We start from the raw sequence: 22,362 nt of genomic DNA on the forward strand, positions 1-22,362 counted from the left end.
CCTAGCAAAGATTTTTGGCCTTGGCCTCCGTCTAGATATACTAAACATACTTAAAAATATGATAATTAATACTTGTATAGAAATAACTTCACAGAAAAAAGAAGATAAATGGAAGTCAAAACATACACATTGCACAACTCATTGCTTCTTTCCTCCTTAGGATTTCCCCCCCTTCCTGGTGTTGCGGCACCAAGTGGTGACAGAACTATAGCTGCTGTTCTGGAAAATGCCAGCAAGCTGGCAAGCATGGAGGATAACGATGAAGAGGATGAGGTTTGTGTTTCTTTTATATGTTTAGAAGTCTAAATTTTGTTTCTTCTGGTATAATGAGGCGACTTTCAGTTTCAAAGCGAACACCTCAGGTTCTGGCCATACCTTTACATTGTTCAGAGGTGCTTAAACCTGTGTTGTATTCCTGCATCCCAATAGTTTCTATGTTTGTGCTTCCTCAGGATGATCATCACTCACTGTGTCTTGTCACGCAGTATTTGCATTTAGGATTTGGTTTAATTTCTTTCCTTAGCTGAATTTGGTTGCTGATTATGCTTGTGCTTTCAACCAGAATAGGTTTTAATGGAGAGAATTCCTGGATGATGTTTTTGATGCATGCACTTGCTCTTTTTGAAACGACAGTGTTGTTGAACACTGCTTTTGTCCCTTTTATAGCAGAGGTTCGGAGCTTGCAGTGGGTCAGCTACCTCCTGGCACAGCCCTACTTATAGACCCCAGAAGTTAGAATTCACAGTCTGGAATGTTATACACCTCTCAAAAGTGGTATTAGGGGGCTGGTATAGTGATAACCAGGTTTATTGATGCTTGAGATACCATCCTCCGGGTTACATTCTGTGCACTGAATATGAAATTACTTCTGTTATGGTAGAATGAACTTCTGACACAGGCCCCAGTTGCCAAGAAGCCTGCTCAGCTGCCTGGAAAGCCGACTCAGGTTGTTAAGCCCATTACAGTGCCATCTGCTGTAGCTGAGGAGGAAAGCTCTCCTGAGTGTGTGAAACAAGTTGCATCGCCCTCCAGCCCGGACAAGGCAGAGTCACTGGATCATCTTCCTCCAGCTGGTAAGGTGGTGGGATCAGCATTCCCTGTGATCCATGTGAAGTCATTTGCACTAATACCCTGATGAAGACTCTTTTTCATTATGATTTAGATCTAAGCTTGTGAATGCATGATATAGATTTCCTCTGTCAGTAGCCTTGGTATATTTGTCTGCTGGAGGGCAGACCATCCATACAGCCTTTATTTCACAGAGGCAGCATGTGTAATTATAAGGTTGATTGGGTTTTTAATTAATTTTGATGTAACAAATATATTGATTCATAATATTTAACTCTGCTCACAGTTGAACTCAGCTCTCATTAGAGTGGATGGCTCACCAGTTTGAATGATTCATCAGTGTAGTGCAGCTTCCTGTATGAAACAGTGGTTTCTGCCTCATGTTTCACCCAAGGATATCAAATCAGTACATGGGCAGTAATTCATCAATCTCTATTCCTCCTATCCTAAGGTCACTGAACAATTGTCTGCAAGATTAATTGTACAGCCACCACCTCACTGAGAGATTTGGGCACCCACCAGCAGTGCCTGAGCTCTTACTGCTGTGGTGCCATGACCATAATCCCACCCTGCCCTGGGTGCTTCCTCAGGACAAAGCAAACTGCCTGCTTACCTGACATGAGTTCTTTTGCAGAATGCAAAGGTATTCAGTGTGCCTGATAATTCATCTCTTCAGAAAGTTCCATGGCTTGTTTTTTGAAGAAACACAGAAGTTCTATGCTTTGGCTTTGAAAGTCCTCAAATCCTCATGAAAATAGGTTTCTGCAATTTCAGCTGGCGTATTCATCTCTTAAATGAATTGCTCTAGACTCTTCCTGTGAAGAAGGTGGTATTACGTCATCTCTGGCATCGCCTGGTCAGTGATCTGTCCTGGGCATTTCAGATACCTTAAAATGAGACCAGTAGGTGCAATAAGAACTGACGCAGATTCATACAGACTTCATCTTCACAACAGAATGCCAGTACTTTGCTATCGTAGAGCTGTATTTCACTGGTTAAACTACTTTCTGTGACTCACATCTAATTTCCTTCTCTCTCCCAGAATTATGAAGTGCAGCTTAGTTGATAATCAACTTTTTTTGGTCAGAGTATGTGAGGCATAAAGAGCTATGGGGGTGCAGTGAAACACTTCAGTTGTACACTAGGAAAGGAGCCAAGATGAGTATGAATAATGGCTCTATTAAGTTCATCTTGCACAGATTTTCTTTGAAAATACCTGTGTTCTGCATCTCAGCCTCACAGAGAACTCTGTATCCTGGTTATGCTGTCTCAGTGAAAACTGGGCTAGCTACATTTTCTAATCACTTTGGTTTTGGCTGATGGGACAAGTTGCTCACAGCTGTAGGGTAGCAGCTTCTCTTGTGAGAGTGGGATGCTCATCTGACAGCAGTGAACATAGCATGAGAATTACTTGTGTATTTATTGGCAGAGGCAGACACCTCTTGTAGGTGTTGTTTAGCTTGTGTAATTACAAGTAGAGTGCAGTGGTGAATACACTGTGAGCATCTTTGGAAATGGCTGTACTCAGCTGATGCTGTACCCTTTCCAAAGTGAAGTAAACTAAGGGGCAAAATACACCAACCTGGTACATTGTATAGCAATCTTTTCTATCTTGTGTGATTGTCCTTATTGCTTTGAGGATGAAAGAGAAGACCTAAGACTTAAGAAAACAGTTAAGATGGCAAGAAATTACAAATAAGCAGAGATGGATGTGTCTGAGTGTGCCTGCATACACTGTCTTGTCTGTTTTCTCTGACAGAGAGAGTGGGAGAAGGGAAATGAGTAAACAGAAGTGCTTTCAAGGTTCATGTGCTCGTAATATTCGCTGTCTTTGAGGAGTTTAAATGGCTAGCTGAAAGTTTGAATTTGGCTTTTGCTATTTACCTGTCAGCTGTTGTGATTTGTTGTGACACTTTGAAGTATCTTTGTGCAGTGCTGTGAGTTGTTGTTTTTTGTTATGAAGGATGCCATGATATGAGGAAGTGTTTCTCATGCTGATAAATGAGATTGAAACTAGCCAAGAAACAACGAAGTGCAGTAAGGAAATGTCCTCAGTTGATGTCTGTACTTTTACTGATTTTTCTCTTGACTATAAACTGAACATGATAAAACTGTTTCAGGGCCGTGTCAGTGTCGGATGAGTGAGAATTTTTATACAACTGTTTTTCAGCTAGGGAACAGCTGGAACTTCTGGAGAACAGAAAGAAGCAATATATGAAGGCAGCCATCAAAGCAAAGAAGGAAAATAATCTTGAACAAGCTAAGATGTATCTCAGAACAGCTAAGACCTTTGACCTAAAGATTGAGGAAGCAAAATGTGGCAAACTTGTTGATATTTCCAAGGTTAGTAGACTGCTTTGTGTCGTATTCTCAGACATTTAATTGCATACTTAAAATGCTGGATGATTTAATAATATCTCTTGACACAAAACTAGTTAAAACCACACAAGTAGCAGATGTGGGTACTGAGCCCTGAAATTGTGCTGGATTCTGAGAAAATCCAGTCTCTGTAAAGGGTTTGCTCCTGATGTGCAATGGCACACCTAAACCGTGCAGCTTGAAAATGTTCCCTGGGTCTGTGGTGTGAGTACACCTCCTGGTCGTGTCTTAACTCCATTTTGGGCTGGGGATCAGGTGAATGTGATGCAGTGATGTCTAGCTCCTGCTGGCGTGTGGGTAGGTGGGGAAATCACACCATGCTGTGGTATCTCTCTTGACCTGCATAATCAGGGAGCTAGAGCTGTAAGGCGTTTTGTGGGGTCTTACAACTTGTTCTGCAGGGTATAAGCAGTGGTTGGGTTGGAATTACCTAAACAGCCTGTCTCCCTTCACTGACCTTTCCTTATGTTCTGACTGCTTTTTGTCTATCTCATTGTTTCTTACAAGGGCTCTGAAATGTGGTGTTTTTGTTTTGCAGCTGCCATCACCTCCTACAGATGAAGAGGGTGGTTTTATCTTTATACACCATGAAGATGTCAGACTATCTCAGAAAGCAGATGAAGTATACACACAGCTCATAAAACTGCTGAAGGACCAACATGAGGTAACTTTTATCCTTGCAAAAAATGTGTTCATTTTATCTTTCTTATAACGTTCCCAGGATTTTATTAATACTCTTGTAAAATATGTTGTATCCTGCATATCCTAGAGTGAAACATTTTCAGAGCTCGCTTCTCCACTAGTTGAAGTTAGAGGGTGCTTGGAGGCTTGGAACTATCAAATTATCACTGTTAGATGTTTCAAACACAAGTTTGAAAATAGTACTCAACCGAGTAGCCTTTGGCTGAACTTCTGGAAAATGAGTCCTTTAAAAAGCAGTAGGATAGAGCAGCTTGAATAGATGAGTGCTCAGCTTTGGGCTTAGGGATGGATCTTTTGGGGCGACTTGGGAAAAATCTGGATTCTTGGCTTAAATTAGACTTTTATGAGCCTCATATCTTGCTGCCAAACATGAATTTGTGTGTGAAGATCATTAAAGTGCGCCCGTATTTGTTTGTTGCTGTTGACAGAAATGTTTGCAGTATTCCAAGCAGTTCATGCATCTGGGAAACGTAGCTGAAACGACTCGGTAAGACCTGCTTGCCATTATTAATCATCGCATAAGTGATCATTTCAGGCTTGAGTCTGCCTAACCTCCTTTAAAGTGATTGGGTTGGTAAGATTCTTCTCGTTACGTGAGACAGTAATGGTGAGGCCTGCAAGAGCCTCATTGTGTTCCAGGGGTAGTAATGGTGAGGCCTGCTTCGCCAGGTCGCTCTCAGCTGTCTGATCTGAGGATTACTCTGTTGGCCTGTGTCTGGCTTTGATGTTCCACGCTTCTACAGTGTGTGACTTTCCTGTGGCTTTTTCACAGGTTTGAGAAGCTGGCACAAGGGTGTAAAAAGGACTTGGATATCCTACAGCTTGCACGAGCACAAGGAATGGATCCCCCAAGCCATCACTTTGAGGAGAGAACTTTTAAGATGATAAGGTGTGTAAAAACGAAGGGATTTCTTAGACTGGAATGAGTTTCTGATTTCTAGCTCTTAGGATATTGTTGGCTTCAGTAAACTCAGGTGGCACATAGGGTTTTAGTGTTCATGAAAGGACACTCATAACCACTTAAAATACAAAGGAGGTGTTCTTCCGTGTCCTTTTGTTTTCAGGCTATCTCCAGCTTGATCTGCTGTTTCCATCTTCATCTCTCATGTTTGGCTATATCAGTGACCCTTCCTTCCTCTGTCTGTCTCACTCAATCCTGGTGTCTTTGACCTTGGTTCTTGGCATTTTTCGCTATACCTCAGAGATGGTTTTGGTTTTGTTTTGGTTCACATTCTTTCCTTACTCTTCTGTTATTTCTGAAGATCATCTTTGCAGGAATATGCTGTTGAAAAAGTTCACGGCATCCTGGTCTGGCAGTGGATCAGTGGTGTTTGGATGCTGAGGTGAATACACTTTTTGTCTTTATTTTTTCACAGGATATTTTCTGAGCTCAACAGCACAGAGATGCACCTTCTTATTGTCCGGGGGATAAACCTACCAGCTCCACCAGGTATGAACTTAGAAGGATGTGTGGTCTTTGAGTAAGTAGGGGGAGGTAGTGAGGAATGATACTTTTCTACCCTAAAGATCACTTGAGGATCAGAACTTTGTAACCAGTGCTCTGCAAAATAACCAGGGTTCAGGCTCAGAGAGGCACACAAATAAAACCCAACAGCGTAAGAACAAAGCAAATCTGGGTTCAGTCTGGATAGAGGAAATAACTTCAGATTGTTGTGGCTTCCCTTACATAGATTGAATTTCACATGTGTCATGGATTTTGTTACGAATGCCCTCTGTAGCTCTGCACCATCTGTATTGACCCTTCAGCAGACAGTAGTTTTCCCTGCCAACATCACTGCTTTTAGTACCTCGTTTCTGGGGCTTGTAAACAATCTGTGCTGCATTGCTCAGGACTAGCATTAAGAAAGTAGACGTTTATTTTTGGATGTCAGCTTTCTGTGGATGTCAGATTAATGGATGGGTTCTTCAGTTATTAAGAAACAGGTAATGAGTCTTTCTGAAAACCAGTTAGGTGCTTCTGAAAGTCCTGCTTAACAATACGGACGCAGTGAAAATCTTTGTATTAGCTGTGGGGTTGGCTGACTCTTCTCTCCTTCAGGTGTGGCACCTAAAGATTTGGATGCGTTTGTGAAGTTTGAATTTCATTACCCGAGCACGGTGAGCGTGTGTGTGCTGAGCCTTCTGTTGTGTCTCAGTTTGTGACCTTTATCACTGGATTCACTTGCAAGGACTTCAGGGAGGGAGTGCAGGCTTCTGACAAGGGAAACACTTTTAGTATTTTCAGTCACATTGCTTCAGTGTATTTAAGGAGAACAAACAAACAAAAAAGCAGAACCCTTTTTTCCTGAGAAACAGGACTTTCGAATCTTTTTTTTCCTGTAGCTTTGGGCTTTGCTACGTGTTTCTGTTGGTGTTTATTTTACAAATTGATGCTTTTTATGTGTATGTGTATTGATAGATAGCCCTCATTAGAGCCAGTATATGCACTGCTACTCTGATTATCAGCAGAAGTGCTGCAACTTCTGCTACTCTCTCAATAGAGCAAAAACAATTTCTGCTCTTATAGTGCTAGTTCTTAGCAAGAGTCCACAGCCTGCATTTTTACCTTCTAATACATTTTTGCAGTAATTCTGCTAGGATGAATTCAATTACTTGTGGGAAATTGGTGTGGGCAGATGATGTTTGAGTTACATGAGATGTTAATGGAAGGGCACACCTCATTGGGGTGGCTGAGAACAGATTTGGTGTGTACCAGTCGTGTTCAGAGGAGTGAGTAAGAACCAACAAAGTGGCTTTTAGTCTGTTTTTCTTTGTTATTAAAAAAGAAAAAAGCAGATCTCTATTGCTTAGCCAGTGAGCAAATATACCACCCTTCTCCTTCATAGCTGAAATCGGTGTTGCAAAGTAGCTGCAATAATTGGGTCACATTGTCCTTGTTCAGTCTCCAGAGATTCGGTTTGTACTCTGCTTTAGGTTAAAAGTTAATTCATTTTGGTGACAGATTGATTGTCAGCCAAAATAATAGTAGGGCAATTCCCTGAGTGACTTGTGATGGATTCCTTGTGTAGCTTATTATTCCAGCTAATGCCAGAAGAGCAGAATTAGCGTGCCATGGAGTGAGCATCGTGCATCCTGTGATTTACCAGCTTCTGTCAGTAACTTCATGGTGACGAGACTGAACTGAGTGTGACCATGCAGCTTATCTGTGGCACCTGTATTTAAATCAATGTTTTGGCTTATTCTTTATCTAGTGTTATATTTGCAACCATGGTGATATCCAGATATTTGAGTATTGAATGTACCATGACTGACTTTATCATTCAGATAATGCCTGCCCAAACCTCGTGTTTCTTTTATGGTACTAAAGAGCTGGTAGTAAAAATGCTTACTGTTCTGTATTTTGGAACAGTACCTGATATCTTTATCACTGTCTCTCTCTTTTAAATAGGAGCAACCTCAAAAGAGTAAAACGCCTGTAATTAACAACAGCAACTGTCCAGGTTGGTACTCCTGTGTTTGTTGGGAAAGGGCATAATAGAAGGTGGAGTCCAGATGAGGCATTTCTTCACCTCCATCCCAGTATTGATGGGAGCAGTTGTGTCATGAAGTAGTGAGGTGATCAAGTGACTTGTTGCTGTCAGCCCTCCTGGGAGGTGGACCAAATAAATGTGTTTTCTTTATTGAGTAAGTTAAATTACTAATTGCAGAATGTCCAGGGATTGGATGTTTTTCAGTGTGATTGCCAATCATGATTTTTGCTAATCTTCTGGTGTTTCTAAACCTTACAAATTGTTGTAGAAATAAGGTTTTTTTTAATTTATATTTAAGACTGCATCTTCAAACTAAAATTCTGTTTTGTACCTTTGGAAAAAAATCCCTTTGTACCCAGTGAACACCAGTATTAGACTTGATTATGTGTAATCTTCTTACAATGTGAGTTTGGTTTATTGCTGTATTGCTCCTTCTAATTGTTTCAGTAAGCAGCCATCTAGTATCAAAACAACTTCAAATTAAATATCCAAATTGTTAGCTGTTGATTTAACTGTACATTCTCTTGAGAGTGGAAGTCTTAAAGCCCTCTTACTGAGAGTTCAGCTCTGTGTCTTTCAATAACTGGGTCTGCACTTACTGAGAAGGAGGTTCATACAGATGTGAGGTGTCTTTAAATGGGGCAGAGATCGACAGAGGTATGAGTACATGTAGGACGCTGGACTTCATTGGACTTGGACAGCTTTCTTTCATTTGTCTTGTAGAATACAACCAGCTGTTCAAGTTGAACATCAACCGAAATCACAGAGGTTTCCGACGAGCAATTCGGTCCAAAGGAATTAAATTTGAAGTATATCATAAAGGGTAAGTTCAGTGTGCTGCCTCTCATTGCTTCTGTTGTAAGGGTTGGAAAGAGTGCTGTAGCTGAAATTTATGAAGCACAAGTGAATGATTGATCTTTCACTTAGCAATAACAGCTGCCTCGTTCTTGTGTCTCAGAACTCCTTTCAAAGTATGTCTGAGCTCTGTATCTTCCCAAGGGAAAACAAAGCAGAAGTTAGGAGAAGTTGGATCCTAAGTAGGAGATCCATTGAGGATTAGTGCATTAAGAGAAATTGATGATGGAGAAGGTAATGATTCAGCATTAAATGGTTTGATTCTTGTTCAATTTGGTTTTGGTCATCTGGGTTAGAAGGTTTAAATGTTATATTGGATAATATTGTAGAGTAATGGAATACGAGTGACAGCAAAACATGAACAGTAGTACAGCAGACGACGGACAATGGCAGAACTGGTGTTACAATTTTGTACTTGGCTGCTGAGGATCTTAAAATATTTACTGAGCACTGCTGGCAAACTGTTCTGAGAGAGCGCGACTGCCCTCATCTCGGGGACCAACAGGGTGAAATGGGTGTTAGCAGTTGGTGGCACTCATGGAAGCCATCCTTTGTCTGAGCTGATCACTCATCTGTTCAAAATCCAGTGTCCTCTACTCACTCACCCCCCTGTTAGCTGTGGCCCATGACTTTGGTGAGATGTCAGATAACCCGGTTCTGTCTCAATGGCTCCTCGTGCTGTTCTTTGTGTCTGTTTTTGAAGCATGCAGAAAGGATGCAGTGTTTCTTTAAAATGCTTTTGATGCTGTTGATTGTGTAATTTATGAGGTAAACTCCCATTGTTTTTCTTCCAGATCTTCCATTTAAAATCTCCACTGAAGCAATAGCTGACTTCCTTTCCTCTTTCTCAATCCTGTCTGCTGTTTTTCAGGATTTCACTGCTGGAGATCCTGCCTGTCTGGCATACATCTGTCAGATTTTAAAATGTAAACACATTTTTCCCTATTTTTTGCATACCATTGCACATGTGGGGCATATTCTTTGCTCTTCACATCTGGAACCACACGTTCTTAGATTCTGAGCTGAAGCTTAAGTTCACCCTTTGGGAAACACTCTCCAGTGACTCATGAAATTGTGTGCCAGCTCCAGATTGTCCTTTGAAGCCTTTCTGAAGGTCAGCAAATAAATCTGGGTGCGTTTTCTCTCTTCTGGCATAGAAGGATTTTTTTCTGTCCTTAGAACAGGAATCTAACAAGTTAAATATATACTTGTTCCTTTATGGGGGTAGGGGCTGGCAGTTCCCCATGGCAAACAGTGACAGGGAAGGGGATAAATAAGAAATGCCCTCTGATTGCTCCCCAGCTTTCTTCTTGGGGCAGGACGGGGCTGCCAGGCCTCCTGTAGGCTACGTTTATGCTAAGCAGAATTGCAGAATGTGCTTCCTGCCATGACGTGTGATACCTACACCAACAAACAGGCCCAGCTGCCTCCCCTTCACAGTGGGCTTTCTACAGTCTTTGTTTTCTGCCTCGTGCAGTTCTGGATTTGCTGGCTTACCTGCAGCCAGTGGAGGAAGGAGAGAATTAAGTGTTCCAGGCTCTTCTCTAAAGATTGTCAGCTTGTTGTCTTTCTGGATAATACTTCCAGAAGTGCTCGTGGATGTAACAGATTCAGGGTCTCACAGTGAACAAAGGGAACTTGTATCAGGTCATACATTAAACTTTATTTTAGAAAACACTTTGAAGTGAAAACCCAGCAATGCATCTTTCCAAAGGAAAAGTCTTAACTTAAAACTCTTGTAAAACCTTCTGAAGATAAAAGGAGATTTCCCCAGAGGTTTCTGAAGCCATTGCCTACAGCAAGCTCATTCTTCCCTTCAGGCTCCCTGGAACTGATCAAGGGGAGCCAGTCTTTATTTCCTGGATTAGAATATGGAGAAATGCTTTAAAAATAAAAAAGCAGCTGGGAGGATTGGTGCTTCTCTTTTAAAGTTTATGAACAAAGTGTCCAACAGACCACAGTACAGTTATGTAATCTTCATTTTAAGATGCATGTGAGTAAAGGAAGTACTGCAGCATGCGAGGTAACTTGTTCTAACTTACCTAAATGACTTGGGCCTACCTTTAGTCATATCACTGGAGAATGGAAGGCTGTGGAGTGTGTTCTGGGTCTGCTGCTGTCAGAATTCTTCCATAGAAATTTTGTAGAGATACTCCAAAGTGTAATGGTAATTGACTTTTCACACTTGGTCTCAGAGGAGTTGTCCATTCATTGTGCTGCAAGTGGGGAGACGTGGGCAAACCAGAAAGCAGTTTTGGTGTGACCTCCCTTGGTAATCCTCAGATGTCTTCTGAATGTAATTGTTGCTTTGTCTCATGAGAAGCTCCTTGCTACAGAACTCCTGTCTGGTATCAGCCTGGAGCTGAAGAGGGGCACTGGTGGTCGTGGTGATGCTTTCAGGAAGCTGATGAATGTTCTTTCAACAATTAAAAATCAGTAACATCCATCCACAAGGCTGTGATGCGTGAAGTGCATCAAGATGAGGATGGTTGATGTCAGGTTTGATGTGAGGTTTGTAAACACTGCTGGCTCATCAGGTGCAAAACAAGCAGTTTGGAAGGATTGTTTTATACCAGTTACTTTCACTACAACTCACATGACTTCAAGGCTCTGTAAAATCAGCTTTAGAGGTTTCAGTGCACGTCACATCTTGCTTGATGATAGCTTAATGTCTCTTAATGATAGCAGGAAGAATGATGAATTGTCTTGTTTTTCCTAAAGTGAGAGACTTAAAAGAGGAAACCTTCTAGAATTTCTGAATGGCAGAATAGAATTTCTGCCATTCCAAGTGCTAGTTGAGGATTCATCTGCTTTCACTGCGCTTCTAACTTGGTTCTAAGAGAGTAATTGGAAAACTAGTACTTCAGTATCCTGTGGCCCAATTCATTACAGGTTTGTCTCTTTCACCCTGGTTTTATGGTTCTAGCAGCACACTGTGAGAACCTCCTGGATGCACTGATGGTCCCAACAGTGATGATCTTACTTCTCTTTCTCCTTAATGTTCTGAGAAACCTTCCCTTTCCATTCAGACAGGTTTCTTTGTAACAGGTCCTTTTTCAGAAGTGACAAGCATGTGGGAACAGCACACCTGAAACTGGACAAGCTAGAGTCAGAATGTGAAGTTAGAGAGATCATCGAGGTAAGTGTTCTGGGTGAGGTGTGCTCTGCTCATAATGTTTGAACATGCAGGGAAGTTCAATGTTCACATCGCATAAACGATTCACATGCAGAGAGCAGATTGGTACTGCATGAGTTTGCTAAACAATAGGCTGTGCTTTGTCCTGAAGTCTGTCCTAGCTGTGGCAGTTCTGGTACTGAGAACTTCTTGAGCACTCTGTTCTGCACATTTTGTATGTCAAGACAGTTTTCTTGGTTAGAACCAGAAATTCAGATGATCCCACATTAGTAGACAACAGATCAGAGGCTAAGGAAAGACTGCCAGCATGGATAGAGAGCTGCTGTACAATCCAGTGTGAGTTCAGTAAGTGAAGCCTGAAGAACTCCCTCAGGCTGCATCACAGACTGCATCAGGATGCTGCTGCTCGTCCTGTCCTTGGAGCTGCCTACTGGTACTTCAGGGCAGAATGCCTGCTGCTGGCAGACAGAGCTAACACAGCCCATGGTAAAGCTGCCTAAGTGGCTTGTGTGGAAGATGAGCTCTGCTGAACCATGGGCTGTTGCATCTGGGGAAGCACGTGGCTGTGACACCTCCCAGTGCTGCAGTCATCTGCAGTGGCTGCCTGAGGCACTGCAGCATGGCTGTGTGTGTGTGTGTGCACTAACTGCCCTTCTTTCTGTGGTTCTTTCAGATATTTGATGGCAGAAAACCCACTGGAGGGAAACTGGAAGTAAAAGTGAGACTCAGGGAGCCCCTCAGCGGTCAGGATCTTCAAACCATTACAGAAAATTGGCTGGTCCTGGAACACTAGTTCCTATATGAGGTATGAGTGCAGCATGTGGAGATGCTCTGGCCATCAGATAAGTTCAGAGCTACGTTCTGCATGGAACAATGCCTTACGATGGCACTGGCCTAATTTACATGGCTTTGATACCATTCATCTTTGTATTTGTGTTGATGTAACTTCAGGGATGAGGTTATAGAACCTGTATCTGATGTCTGTGTATGAAATACACTGTTGTAGTGTTACAGTGTGTACAGTCCTTTTGGACCATGACCGTGCTATGCAAGCATGCAGCAAAACTCAACGACAACAGATGATGTATGAATAGAAACTTTCTAACGAGAAATCCCTCATCTTTCTCTTGGCTTCCTAAAGTTTTTGGGATCCCTGTTCCTTAGCATACCGTTTAGTTCTGATTTCATAAATTAAACTAAACTCATGAGATTCACCTGTTTGCCACGTCACTGCTTCCAAATTGTCTAAGATTTTTGAGGTCCTGTTTCAAAACAGCAGAGTGAATTGGAAGCCCCAGACGAGCTGCCTGGCAGGTGATTTCTTCCTCCCAGCGAAGGAGCTGCTCCTGAGCGTCAGGATGGCTGAGGGACGTGTTGGTGGTGGCACTTGAGGCAGTGCCCTGCCCTTGTGCACTGGCTGGACACACGAGCATTTTCTGTCACTAGAGCTCAATGATTTCGCTCCGTTGACTTTTCTACTTGACAGCCCAGAAACTTCATGTCAGTGTTTTAAGTATATGACCTTGATTGTGAACATCTGTTAGTGCTGCGCCAAGTAATTCCATTTTCTCTTCTTCCCCAGCTCCACAAGAAAGCTGAGATGTGGGATGAACGCGTATGAAGAGAGATGCTGCTAGCTGCAAGCACCAAAGACGTTACCCGAATGCACTACTGAACCTAATGTCTCTTTTGGTAACAGCCATAGTGCTTATTAATAATTCTAAGGCAAATGTAAGGCTCAGAAAATTTGCTGCTGCAGGGTGTTGTTATTTTGTCTACACGAAATAGACAGAATTGCCTTAACGTGGGACTACTAACGTAGCACCAGGGTGAATGTTACATTAACTATGCAGAGTGGTGTGCGGAAGGTTTAGCCCTTAAAAACAAAATTCCCTGAGGCAGCACAGAAACTTTTCAGTCAAGGTCCAGGTAAGGCCTTTCATAGATAGATATATTTTTTGTTAAGCGTACAACACTCAACGCGGTACAGGGAGCAATCTGCAACAGCTTTTTCTGCTTATCATCCACTTTGTTCCCCCCACCCTCTGCCCAGTGGCACTTTCCTGCCACAGAGGGGAGAAAACTCAGGCAGAATTCTGGCAGCAGCATCCCCCTCCTCTTCGCATGCCACTGCAGCAGGAAGTTCAGCTTCTTGGGATGCTGCCTTCCACAAGAGGAGGCTGCAGTGCTTCTTAGCAGCAGGTGCTTACAGATCTGCATTTTTGTTCTGGCTACGCTGTCTGCCGCGCTTACTGCACTGCTCACTGCAGGGCAGCCGGGGTACTGTGCCTTTTTTTGTCTGTTTATTTAAAAAAGAAACAAAGAGATATGCTAGACTGCTGCTTCACAAATGGTCACTGTCTTTTTTTTTACAGAAATAGGCTTTCACAGTTCTTCCAGGTGATGGGAAAACAGCCACTCTGTGGGGTGTAGAAAACGGGATTAGGACTATTTTCAGGAATGCCTTGAATTAGCAGCATACAAAAAAATGGTACCAAATACATTTGTGGGCTTAAATCTCTGCGAGCCAACAGCAATGAGTGACCTCAGAGGAGAGGATGTGCCTCAGCGGGCGGTGCGGCTGCTGGGGGGCTGTGGGGAAGGTGGGGCTGTAGGCAGGAAAGAGTCCGGAGCAGTTGGGCAGTGCTGCCTCTGTCTTCCTGAGCAGATGAAGACAATACAGTATTTAGTTTTTAATTTCAATAAATTTAATATACAAAACTACATGTTGAAAATAAAAATATAATATGCAGTTTTTTGCAGTGTTAACTAACTGAATTTTAAAAGTACAATTTTTTTTCTAAAACAAGTACTCATTTCTTAACAACATGGTAATTAAGGTCATTTAAAAGGCTATGGTTGAAGCAAACATGTCAGTCACCAGTTGATAGTGTTCTGCACAAACGTAACCCAAACTTAAATGACTTCTGGGGCAAAGGAAGAGAAGATCAACATTTCTCACCTCTTTTACTGCATCATTAAGCAGGACAATGCAACTGAGGTAACTGGGAAGCTGCTGCTGTGGCAAAGCTGGAGTGCAGGCTATAGGAGGAAGGGGTTTTTTTTTTTTACTTTGTTTACAGAACTCTCTTCCAGATACCAAATCTTGCCTACACCACGCAGTGCTGCGCTGTGCAGCAACATGGGCAGGAGGGAGGCTGAAAGTAACCTTAGTCCTGCTCCACTGCACAAATACACAGGGAGGCTTTTCATTGCTTAAGGTTCATTTGGCCAGCCTGAAACATGAAGCCACCTTTTCCCAACTGCCAGAGGTAAGGCTGTACTTACTGGACACTTAATGGGGTAAGTGTTACTAATGCACTACCTCTTGCTGGCCAGCGTTTATCTCTGGATTGGGACCCCAGCAGTGTGGCCTTTCTTCTTGAAACATCAGGTGCTAACAGCTGCAATTTGCTACAAATTTGTAGAACTTTTTTTTAAAAAGCAGTAGCCATTTATTCACAGATGCACTCTGTATATACACGGTGCTGGCTTTACATAAAATGCATCACTGTGTACAGTTACCTTTTCCTTTGCCCAGCTGATGCTGTATATTTGTTTAAAGAACATAGCATTGGTCTCACAGTAGCCTTGGACTTCTCTTTCTGGTTGAAAGGCTGCCTGTCTCGCTCACACACAGCAGCAACAAAATGATCCCCACTGCATCCAGCACAACTGATGCAAGTAGGGACAATGCAAGGTCTGAGATACTGTCTTAAGTCTAGGTAAGTAGTCTCCCTTTCCCCACTAATTTTCTATATAGACAGCAGGGGGAAGTGTTCACCCCCTTCCTGAAGGAGTTCAGAGCTGCTTTGTCTGGCTCAACAGACAGCCCCCTGCTCCTGCTCATTAGCAGCTTTCCACTGGAACAATTTAATCTGGGGAGACTGAAATCACATTTCTTCTAGCTGTGTCAATTCCAGCTCCACAGTGCTGTGCCAGCTGTGAGCAGCTGCTTCCATAGCACCCTCCCAGGTGAGACCAAGAGCACTGGGCCATGTGCAAGTTTCCAGAGCTGACCAGAAAGCCTTTTTCAGCAGAACATGCAGAAACAGACACTCTATACTTTTATCACAGGTAAGCTTTTACATGGTGCTGCTAATAAGTGCAAGCTGTCTTGTATTACATGACACTAGCATTACACTACAGCGTACAGCAGGGAGGAGACTTAAAGCTGCCCTGGGTGTTACTCTCTTTAAAAAGCAGGACCTACTGGGGGAAAGGGGAAATAACTGCACTTTAGGACTATTCCTCTGCTTGGGACAGGTATCTGAAATTCATACAGACTTGTAAACAAAGTAGAGAAGCACAGAGGTGTTCTAGAAGGTTACAGAAATCAGCTGAGGTAACAAAAAGAAAAAAGAACAACCAACAAACTTCTCTTTTTGTTGTTTTTTTCTGTTGTTTTTGTTTTTTTACAGTAAATAGAGTGGGGGATAAAAGTAAACTAGCCTATTTCACACACAACACTGCAGCGTGGATCATACCGCTTTCTGAGAGCTGCTCGCCCTCCTCGTTCAGGCTCACTGACACACGCAGTTATGGCTACGTAATCGTTGCGCGTCTCTCCAGGGCTCCTCCAAACACATTTCAACCAATAATCTGGTCAAAACGATGTAAACGTTACTTTTTAATGTCTACAGAATTACCACAGACGGCATTATGATGAGGTCAGAATGGAGGTCTCGACTGTTGTTTCTTACTTGTCCATCTACAAACAGTACAAGATAGGAGTTTCACTTTTTATTTACGCCCCAGTGATCTTTGTACTCGTTTGAGCATTTACAGTCGTGTACTCTGTCTTTAAACATGAGCATTTTTCTAAACAGTAACAGAAGTTATTAGCTGCAAGGATAGCATAGCCATGTTGTAGTATAGAAGCTGCCCTGATCCTCTGTTTGTTGACAATGCATAGAAGATTTAGAATTATGGAACAACTGTCCCTCCCACCTCCCCCCACCCCCACCTCCCCTTAATAGTGTTACCAAAAGCTTAATTTTTCCAGTTTTAAAGTGCAAATGATTCAGATACAACTGCTGCTGGAACAGGTCTGAACAGAAAATGAAGTCCTCTTATGAGATGTTTTCCAGAATATAAAAGATGAGCTCCATTATGACTGGCCCCTCACTCAACTGACATGCCCCTCCATGAATCACTGGAACTAAGGCACTGTCCAGGTCATTCATGTATTGAGAAGGCAGTGGCTGTCCATTACTCCCAGCTTGATAACCAACCTAAAAAAATACAAAGTCACAGTGGGTTTTACACAGAAAGGGATAGCAGGCTCAGGGTCGAGGGGGAAGTGCTGTGCAGAAGGATGAGCTGTGTGCGATGCCTCCTGTCTCAGCCAGGGGAAGTCAGGCCCATGAACAGCATGCAGCCAGCATGAGATCAGCCTACCCACTTGTGTTTGGTGCTTTCTGTGTTCCCAGTGACTGCCTGGACAAAAGCAGCTTTTTCTTTTCCCCACTGTTCTACCAAAGCTGAGCTTCCAGACCAGCAGGAACCATACCCTGCACTATCAGATTAAGGCATGCAGTATTTAAGACCTGGATGATGCTAAGCACACTTCACTCAAGGCATGGCCAGCTGGTGTGCCAGAAGCCCCTTCTCTCTGCTTCTAGTGTTTGCTGTGGAGCACTCTAAGGGAAGCTCCCATCTGTTTCTCTGCCTCACATGCAATGTGATCTTTTATGAACAGCCCTACTTCTAAACGCTGTTTTATGCTCACACAAGAACATATTTATTCTACTTCCTTCTTCAGCTCCTGGTGGAAAGGCCAGCTTACAGCATCTCTCAGCAGGTGTCTCCAGCCTGCACCTCCAAGGGCTGTTCCAGGTCTGACTACAGAGCAGCTGCTGCTATGGGCTCGCTATTTATGCTCACTGCACTGGCTCTCCCTTGGTAACAGATTTTCCCAAACACCACATAATAGCAGTACTTGATAAGCATTGGGTGCTTGTTTTGTTTTTTTTTTGGGGGGGGGAGAGGAGGAGAAAGCAACCAACCACCCAGTCATTAAACTGTGGAACTATTCCAGACTTACTTGATCTGAGTCGAGAGTAACGCGCAGACCAAGCTTAGTCATGCCATCTTCTTTTAACAACTTAAGATGAGGACAAAGAGCTAAACAGAAGGCTTTTGCCACGTTTTCAGTCAGTCTGCTGTGATCAGCTGGGTCACTCAGACCATTGTGTTGCTCATCATTTTCCAGGAAAAACACCTGAAGGTAAGAATTACAGAACATGAAGTTAATTAAATGCCATTCAACATTTTTTATGAAAGACGACTTCAAGAAAAGCTTCTTGATGAACATCAGTGAAAGACAAACTATCCCTCAAACAACAGATATTTATACAGTTTTCCAAAATCTTTCAGTTCCATCAAAAGCTTCATTACAGAAAGTCACTCTTGTTGTACGCTATTTGCTTTTAAAGGGGTGCTCATTTCAGAAAATCCACACTTTCAGCAGAAGTCAGAAAAAATGTGTGTTGTTGTCAGTGAACTTAACCTCCAGATAAATCTGGAAGAAGATGGGTAAGGTAGCAAAGCTGTAGAAAGATTTGACTTGTTTCCTCCTGGGCAGATAAGTGAAACAATTCCAGAAATCCTTACCATTAGCATTTGTGCGCTGGCAGAGTCAAAGCTAACAACACTTGGTGCAGTTTCTTAATGGAGTAAATGCTGTAAGCCACTTCAAATTTTAGAAAAGAGGGCTCAGAATAGCTTTTTTTAAATAGGTAAGAGTTATCCACCTTTTAAAAGGTAGCTTTTAATACAAAATACAGGTGAAACCACCTGTTACCTTGGGTAACACAGTGAGCAAGCATTTTTCCAGTTCTTCCTACGCTCAACAAGACAGCATGAGAAGAGGCAGTCAGCACAAAGCAGGCTGCAGGTAGAAAATGGCCATGACAGCAGGGTGAGCTACGCAGCCGAGGCAGGACGCTGTACTCTGGACTGTGCTTTGCAGAACCTCTCTGCACACTTAGAAAATCTGCTCCAGGTTTGTTCTGAAGAATTCACTGCTATAATTTTGGTAATGTAGGGAGAGCAGGATGCAGAAAGACTGCTGCAGTCCTAAAATGCTCCACTTACCTCTGTCCATCGAATGACCTTTCCATTTGATTTGTACTCTGAGCCATGAAATATCTTCACACTTGTTATAGACTCCATTGATTTGCCATCAATAGGGCTTACAACACTGCAAAGTGGAGGGAAAAGGGTAAATTCCTACTTAGCAGGAGATATTAATAGAGGATATTGCAAAAGAAGAGTATCTCTTAGATCAAAGGACAGTGCCTCTGGTACACCTAAATCAACAGAATTGCTGCAGGTTGTTTTCGTAACTTGAGTGCTCTGCACTTTGAACCACTACAACAAAGCAAATTAACCACATCAACTAAATGGGGCACAGACCAGAACTAGCCTCAGAAGGGAGCTCCTTGAACAAAGGGTGCCAAAAAATTGACCCTGCATACAACTGCTAATTGCCATGCTGATGCTAAGCCTGGGGGTTCTTAATGGGGGAAGAGCCAAGAGGCACAGAGGCCCTGCTGTCCACTGCAACCCCAGCCCTCTGATACTTGGAGTTCAGGATGGAGCTTCCTGCATGTTTCCAGCTAAGCTCTGCACCAGGACTGAACTCTAATCAGTTGTTAAAAGAGCAACAGGAAATGATTTGCTTTTTGTTCATGTATAATGTTGGTGGAGCCTGCGATACCTTTAAACACTACTCACACTGCAGAATGTGTCCTGTAACATTTCATTACAGAACTTGAGACTGACGCAGTGTCTGTTCACACAGAAACGCCACCCTTGTAGATGCTGATTCCTTACAAGCCTGTCCCATTATTACAGCATTTTTCTCCAAGTACTTAAACTGCCATGTATGCTTTTCTTTTGGCTTAACTATCTGAGTACAACATACACTGCTGCTGTTCAGCAATTTTTCTTCCAGCACGACTTAATGCACACAAAGCAACAAGAGTATGAAGTGGCCGTAATATGCAGGGTTCAGCATGGATTGCTGGAGGGACATTCCAGTAACTGCTTATTAGCAATGGCAAAATAATCCATAGCACTGACAACTTTAATTGATGTCCCAAAGCTCTGGTGTCTCAGCTCCACTTTTATTACATTTAATTGCATCTTATCACTCAAAATAGAGTGTAAGCTTGTAATTCGTACTGACTCGGTGGTCCTTCCACCTTATAAAATCCATTACAATTTTTAACAGATGCAGTCAAAAATGTCTTGCTTACCCTTTACTGAAGTTTTTATCATCTTCTACCCACTGAATGTGAACGTGTTCCTGAGGATCTTCAGCATCTACTTTGCCACAAGTGATGGTAAAGTCTTTCATCTCTCTCAAGGCCTGCCTCAGAGAGTCCATGTTCTCAGCAGTTATCTGGACCATTATTCCATCTAGGGAACCAAGAAATCCTCATAAGCCAAGACAAGTCACAATGAGCAGACCCTATAAAAAAAGAAAAACATCCTTCTTCCTGTGAGCAACAGAAATATTCAAAATCCATTTTGACAATACACAAGGCCATTCCTGAACTCTCTGATCCCTAAAAGAGGGAACACTGACTAGGAAACACAACGATCATTAAAGGAAACGATGGTGGCTTTTTTTTGCCAAAAAGTATGATGAAGCTGAACCAGCAGCTTTTTTCAAATGCTGAGGGCTTAGCTGGGCAGTGCTAAGGGGAAAGCAGTGCATTTTAAGCAAGCAGTTCAGTTCTTACCTTCTACTATACTGGATTTGGCAAGGTAACCTGAAGAGGATTTTAAAGCTCCACTGAACACAAAGAAGCTGGCACCAGTCACTGCAACAACAACAACAAGAGTGATTTAGTGGGGCTTTCATCAAAACAATGCCTCACACAAGAATCAGGCACAACAGCTCTATCATCCAAAGAGGTGATTAATCTAAATCAGAACAAGTGTTGTGCTCAGAATTATAGTGACTTTAATGCATCTTACATGCTTGGACATAGAATGGCAAATCATCCAGTTATCTTCTGAACTGGACAGCAATTTTGTCAGCCTAAATGCTTGTATTTCATCACTCTCTCCACTAAGACCTTTAAGTTTCAGGATTGTTAATTTAGGGTAACCAATTACATAATGCTGAAAGTTCCCATACAGCCAGCATAAGACTGTGTGTGAGCTGCTTATGGCCCACACTGTAACACCAACCAGTGGAAAGTCAGCCAGCTGATTTAAGTTCTCTTAAATGACCACCAAGCATCACAAAATACTTGCTGGAAGTCCCTCTGTTCATGCCGTGTGTAAAACAAACCACACTCAGATAAAACCAGCAGTCCTGAAGTGACATCCCACATCACTACACTCACTGCATATAGGGATAGTTGCCAAACAAAAGTTGGCCTGTATCTTGCTTCTCGTTTGGAGACAGTGTAAATATCTTTGCCAGGTAAAGCCTGGAAATGAGGTGAACACATTTTTGAAGTTACATTATTTAAACACCGCTGCTGTTGCTTATTTCTGTTCACATCTCCTGCGTCCCACTAAACCGAATCGTCCTCCTTTCACACAGCCTACAGGACAAGCACAGGCAACCATGCTCCCACCTCTATCTCCAATAATGCCAAAGCCTGCTGTCATTCATGTACAGAAGTTGTGTAAGGCAGTCAGAGCACTGTGACTTCTGGAAGTGTGTATGTCCCAGGCTGTACTGTGCAAACAGTATTACCACATTTACAAGGCAGCAAGCTGTAATATGCTTAATTTTGTGTCTGCCTGGTCTATGAAGCTGCCAGAATGCCTCGCAGACAAATTCAGAACAGCACTACTGACCTAGGAAGTGTGATGAGGCCTGTACACAGGACACAAACAGCAGTGTGCCTCTGGATGTCTGAGATTTTGCATTCTGCAAGGGGAATGAAACACTGAGGGGTAAAGGCAGACAGAGCAGCGCAGCACGCTGTTCTGTGTTCAAACCTAACTCACAGAGCTGCCCATTCAGGAAGCCCAACAGTCAGAATGATTTTCTCTGAACTAGAGCACAAACACTGAAATACAGACAAGTCCAATCTTGACAGATTCCCCACACAGCGCGCCGCATCACTGCGAGATCAACAGCAAAACAGAGGTCATGCAGAGCACCGTGAGCCAGCGGCCTCCAGACGAGCCCCGTTCTCACCCTTCCTCAGCTGATTATGGATGCTGATGGCCTGAGTCTGGTAGTTCCCATCATCATTCTGAACACACACCAGATGCGAGTCTGCTTTCTCATTGAAGCAAGCTCCCCCTGCTAGAACATGCTCGTTGGATTTGTTCATGGCTTTCATCATCTGCAAACAAAAAGGTTTATACCATTCTTACCATTTGTCAAGGAATACCATGTAAAGGTTGTTCTTGGAACAGTTCATTCAGACAGCAAAAATTAAGAGTGCTTGCAGTCCTGTGTCTTGACTTCAATACTCAGACAGACTTCAATACTCAGAACCATCACCTGCACTTGAAAAGATGGTTCAGGCCTTATTTCACCTAGATGCTTTAGTGTCACCTTTCAAGTAATTAAGATAACTGATAAGAAGGATAGCTGACCTACAAAGTAGCCTGCAAAAGCTGCTTTCTCTAGCTGTTTTATAAAACATGCAAAGGAAAAAATATTAGAAAAACACTGGGAGGAAATATCTGCTTAGTTTACACTGCTAGAACTAATGATGACATCAGCCATGAATTGAAACAGTGCAA

At 42.7% G+C, this 22,362-nt stretch overlaps 2 protein-coding genes across 7 annotated transcripts in view; one reads left to right on the forward strand and one right to left on the reverse strand.

Moving 5' to 3' along the window:
- Nucleotides 1-14,383, forward strand: part of CC2D1B (coiled-coil and C2 domain containing 1B) — a 30,352-nt gene extending 15,969 nt beyond the window's left edge. The window contains exons 13-25 of the mRNA XM_052665727.1: nucleotides 161-273; nucleotides 881-1,073; nucleotides 3,239-3,411; nucleotides 3,986-4,111; nucleotides 4,578-4,636; nucleotides 4,922-5,038; nucleotides 5,526-5,599; nucleotides 6,209-6,267; nucleotides 7,559-7,610; nucleotides 8,364-8,463; nucleotides 11,544-11,634; nucleotides 12,305-12,436; nucleotides 13,214-14,383. Coding sequence (XP_052521687.1) covers nucleotides 161-273; nucleotides 881-1,073; nucleotides 3,239-3,411; nucleotides 3,986-4,111; nucleotides 4,578-4,636; nucleotides 4,922-5,038; nucleotides 5,526-5,599; nucleotides 6,209-6,267; nucleotides 7,559-7,610; nucleotides 8,364-8,463; nucleotides 11,544-11,634; nucleotides 12,305-12,424 — 1,277 coding nt within the window. The 3' untranslated portion in view covers nucleotides 12,425-12,436; nucleotides 13,214-14,383. The remainder of the gene's footprint in view (nucleotides 1-160; nucleotides 274-880; nucleotides 1,074-3,238; nucleotides 3,412-3,985; nucleotides 4,112-4,577; nucleotides 4,637-4,921; nucleotides 5,039-5,525; nucleotides 5,600-6,208; nucleotides 6,268-7,558; nucleotides 7,611-8,363; nucleotides 8,464-11,543; nucleotides 11,635-12,304; nucleotides 12,437-13,213) is intronic.
- A 2,207-nt stretch (nucleotides 14,384-16,590) lies between these two features.
- The window catches only part of ZFYVE9 (zinc finger FYVE-type containing 9), a 55,487-nt gene continuing 49,715 nt past the window's right edge, over nucleotides 16,591-22,362 (reverse strand). For 5 of the 6 annotated variants that reach the window (XM_052665724.1, XM_052665725.1, XM_052665720.1 and 2 more), the window contains 6 exons: nucleotides 21,806-21,956; nucleotides 20,385-20,465; nucleotides 19,896-20,058; nucleotides 18,730-18,835; nucleotides 17,678-17,854; nucleotides 16,591-16,865 (listed from right to left, as the gene is read on the reverse strand). In XM_052665724.1, coding sequence (XP_052521684.1) covers nucleotides 16,704-16,865; nucleotides 17,678-17,854; nucleotides 18,730-18,835; nucleotides 19,896-20,058; nucleotides 20,385-20,465; nucleotides 21,806-21,956 — 840 coding nt within the window. In that variant the 3' untranslated portion in view covers nucleotides 16,591-16,703. Of the gene's footprint in view, nucleotides 16,866-17,677; nucleotides 17,855-18,729; nucleotides 18,836-19,895; nucleotides 20,111-20,384; nucleotides 20,466-21,805; nucleotides 21,957-22,362 lie in introns of those variants that run through there. The other variant, XM_052665726.1, reaches the window with a different exon arrangement.

The sequence above is a fragment of the Tympanuchus pallidicinctus genome, unplaced genomic scaffold (assembly GCF_026119805.1).
Source record: "Tympanuchus pallidicinctus isolate F22 unplaced genomic scaffold, pur_lepc_1.0 scaffold7, whole genome shotgun sequence".
NCBI classification, from domain to species: domain Eukaryota; kingdom Metazoa; phylum Chordata; class Aves; order Galliformes; family Phasianidae; genus Tympanuchus; species Tympanuchus pallidicinctus.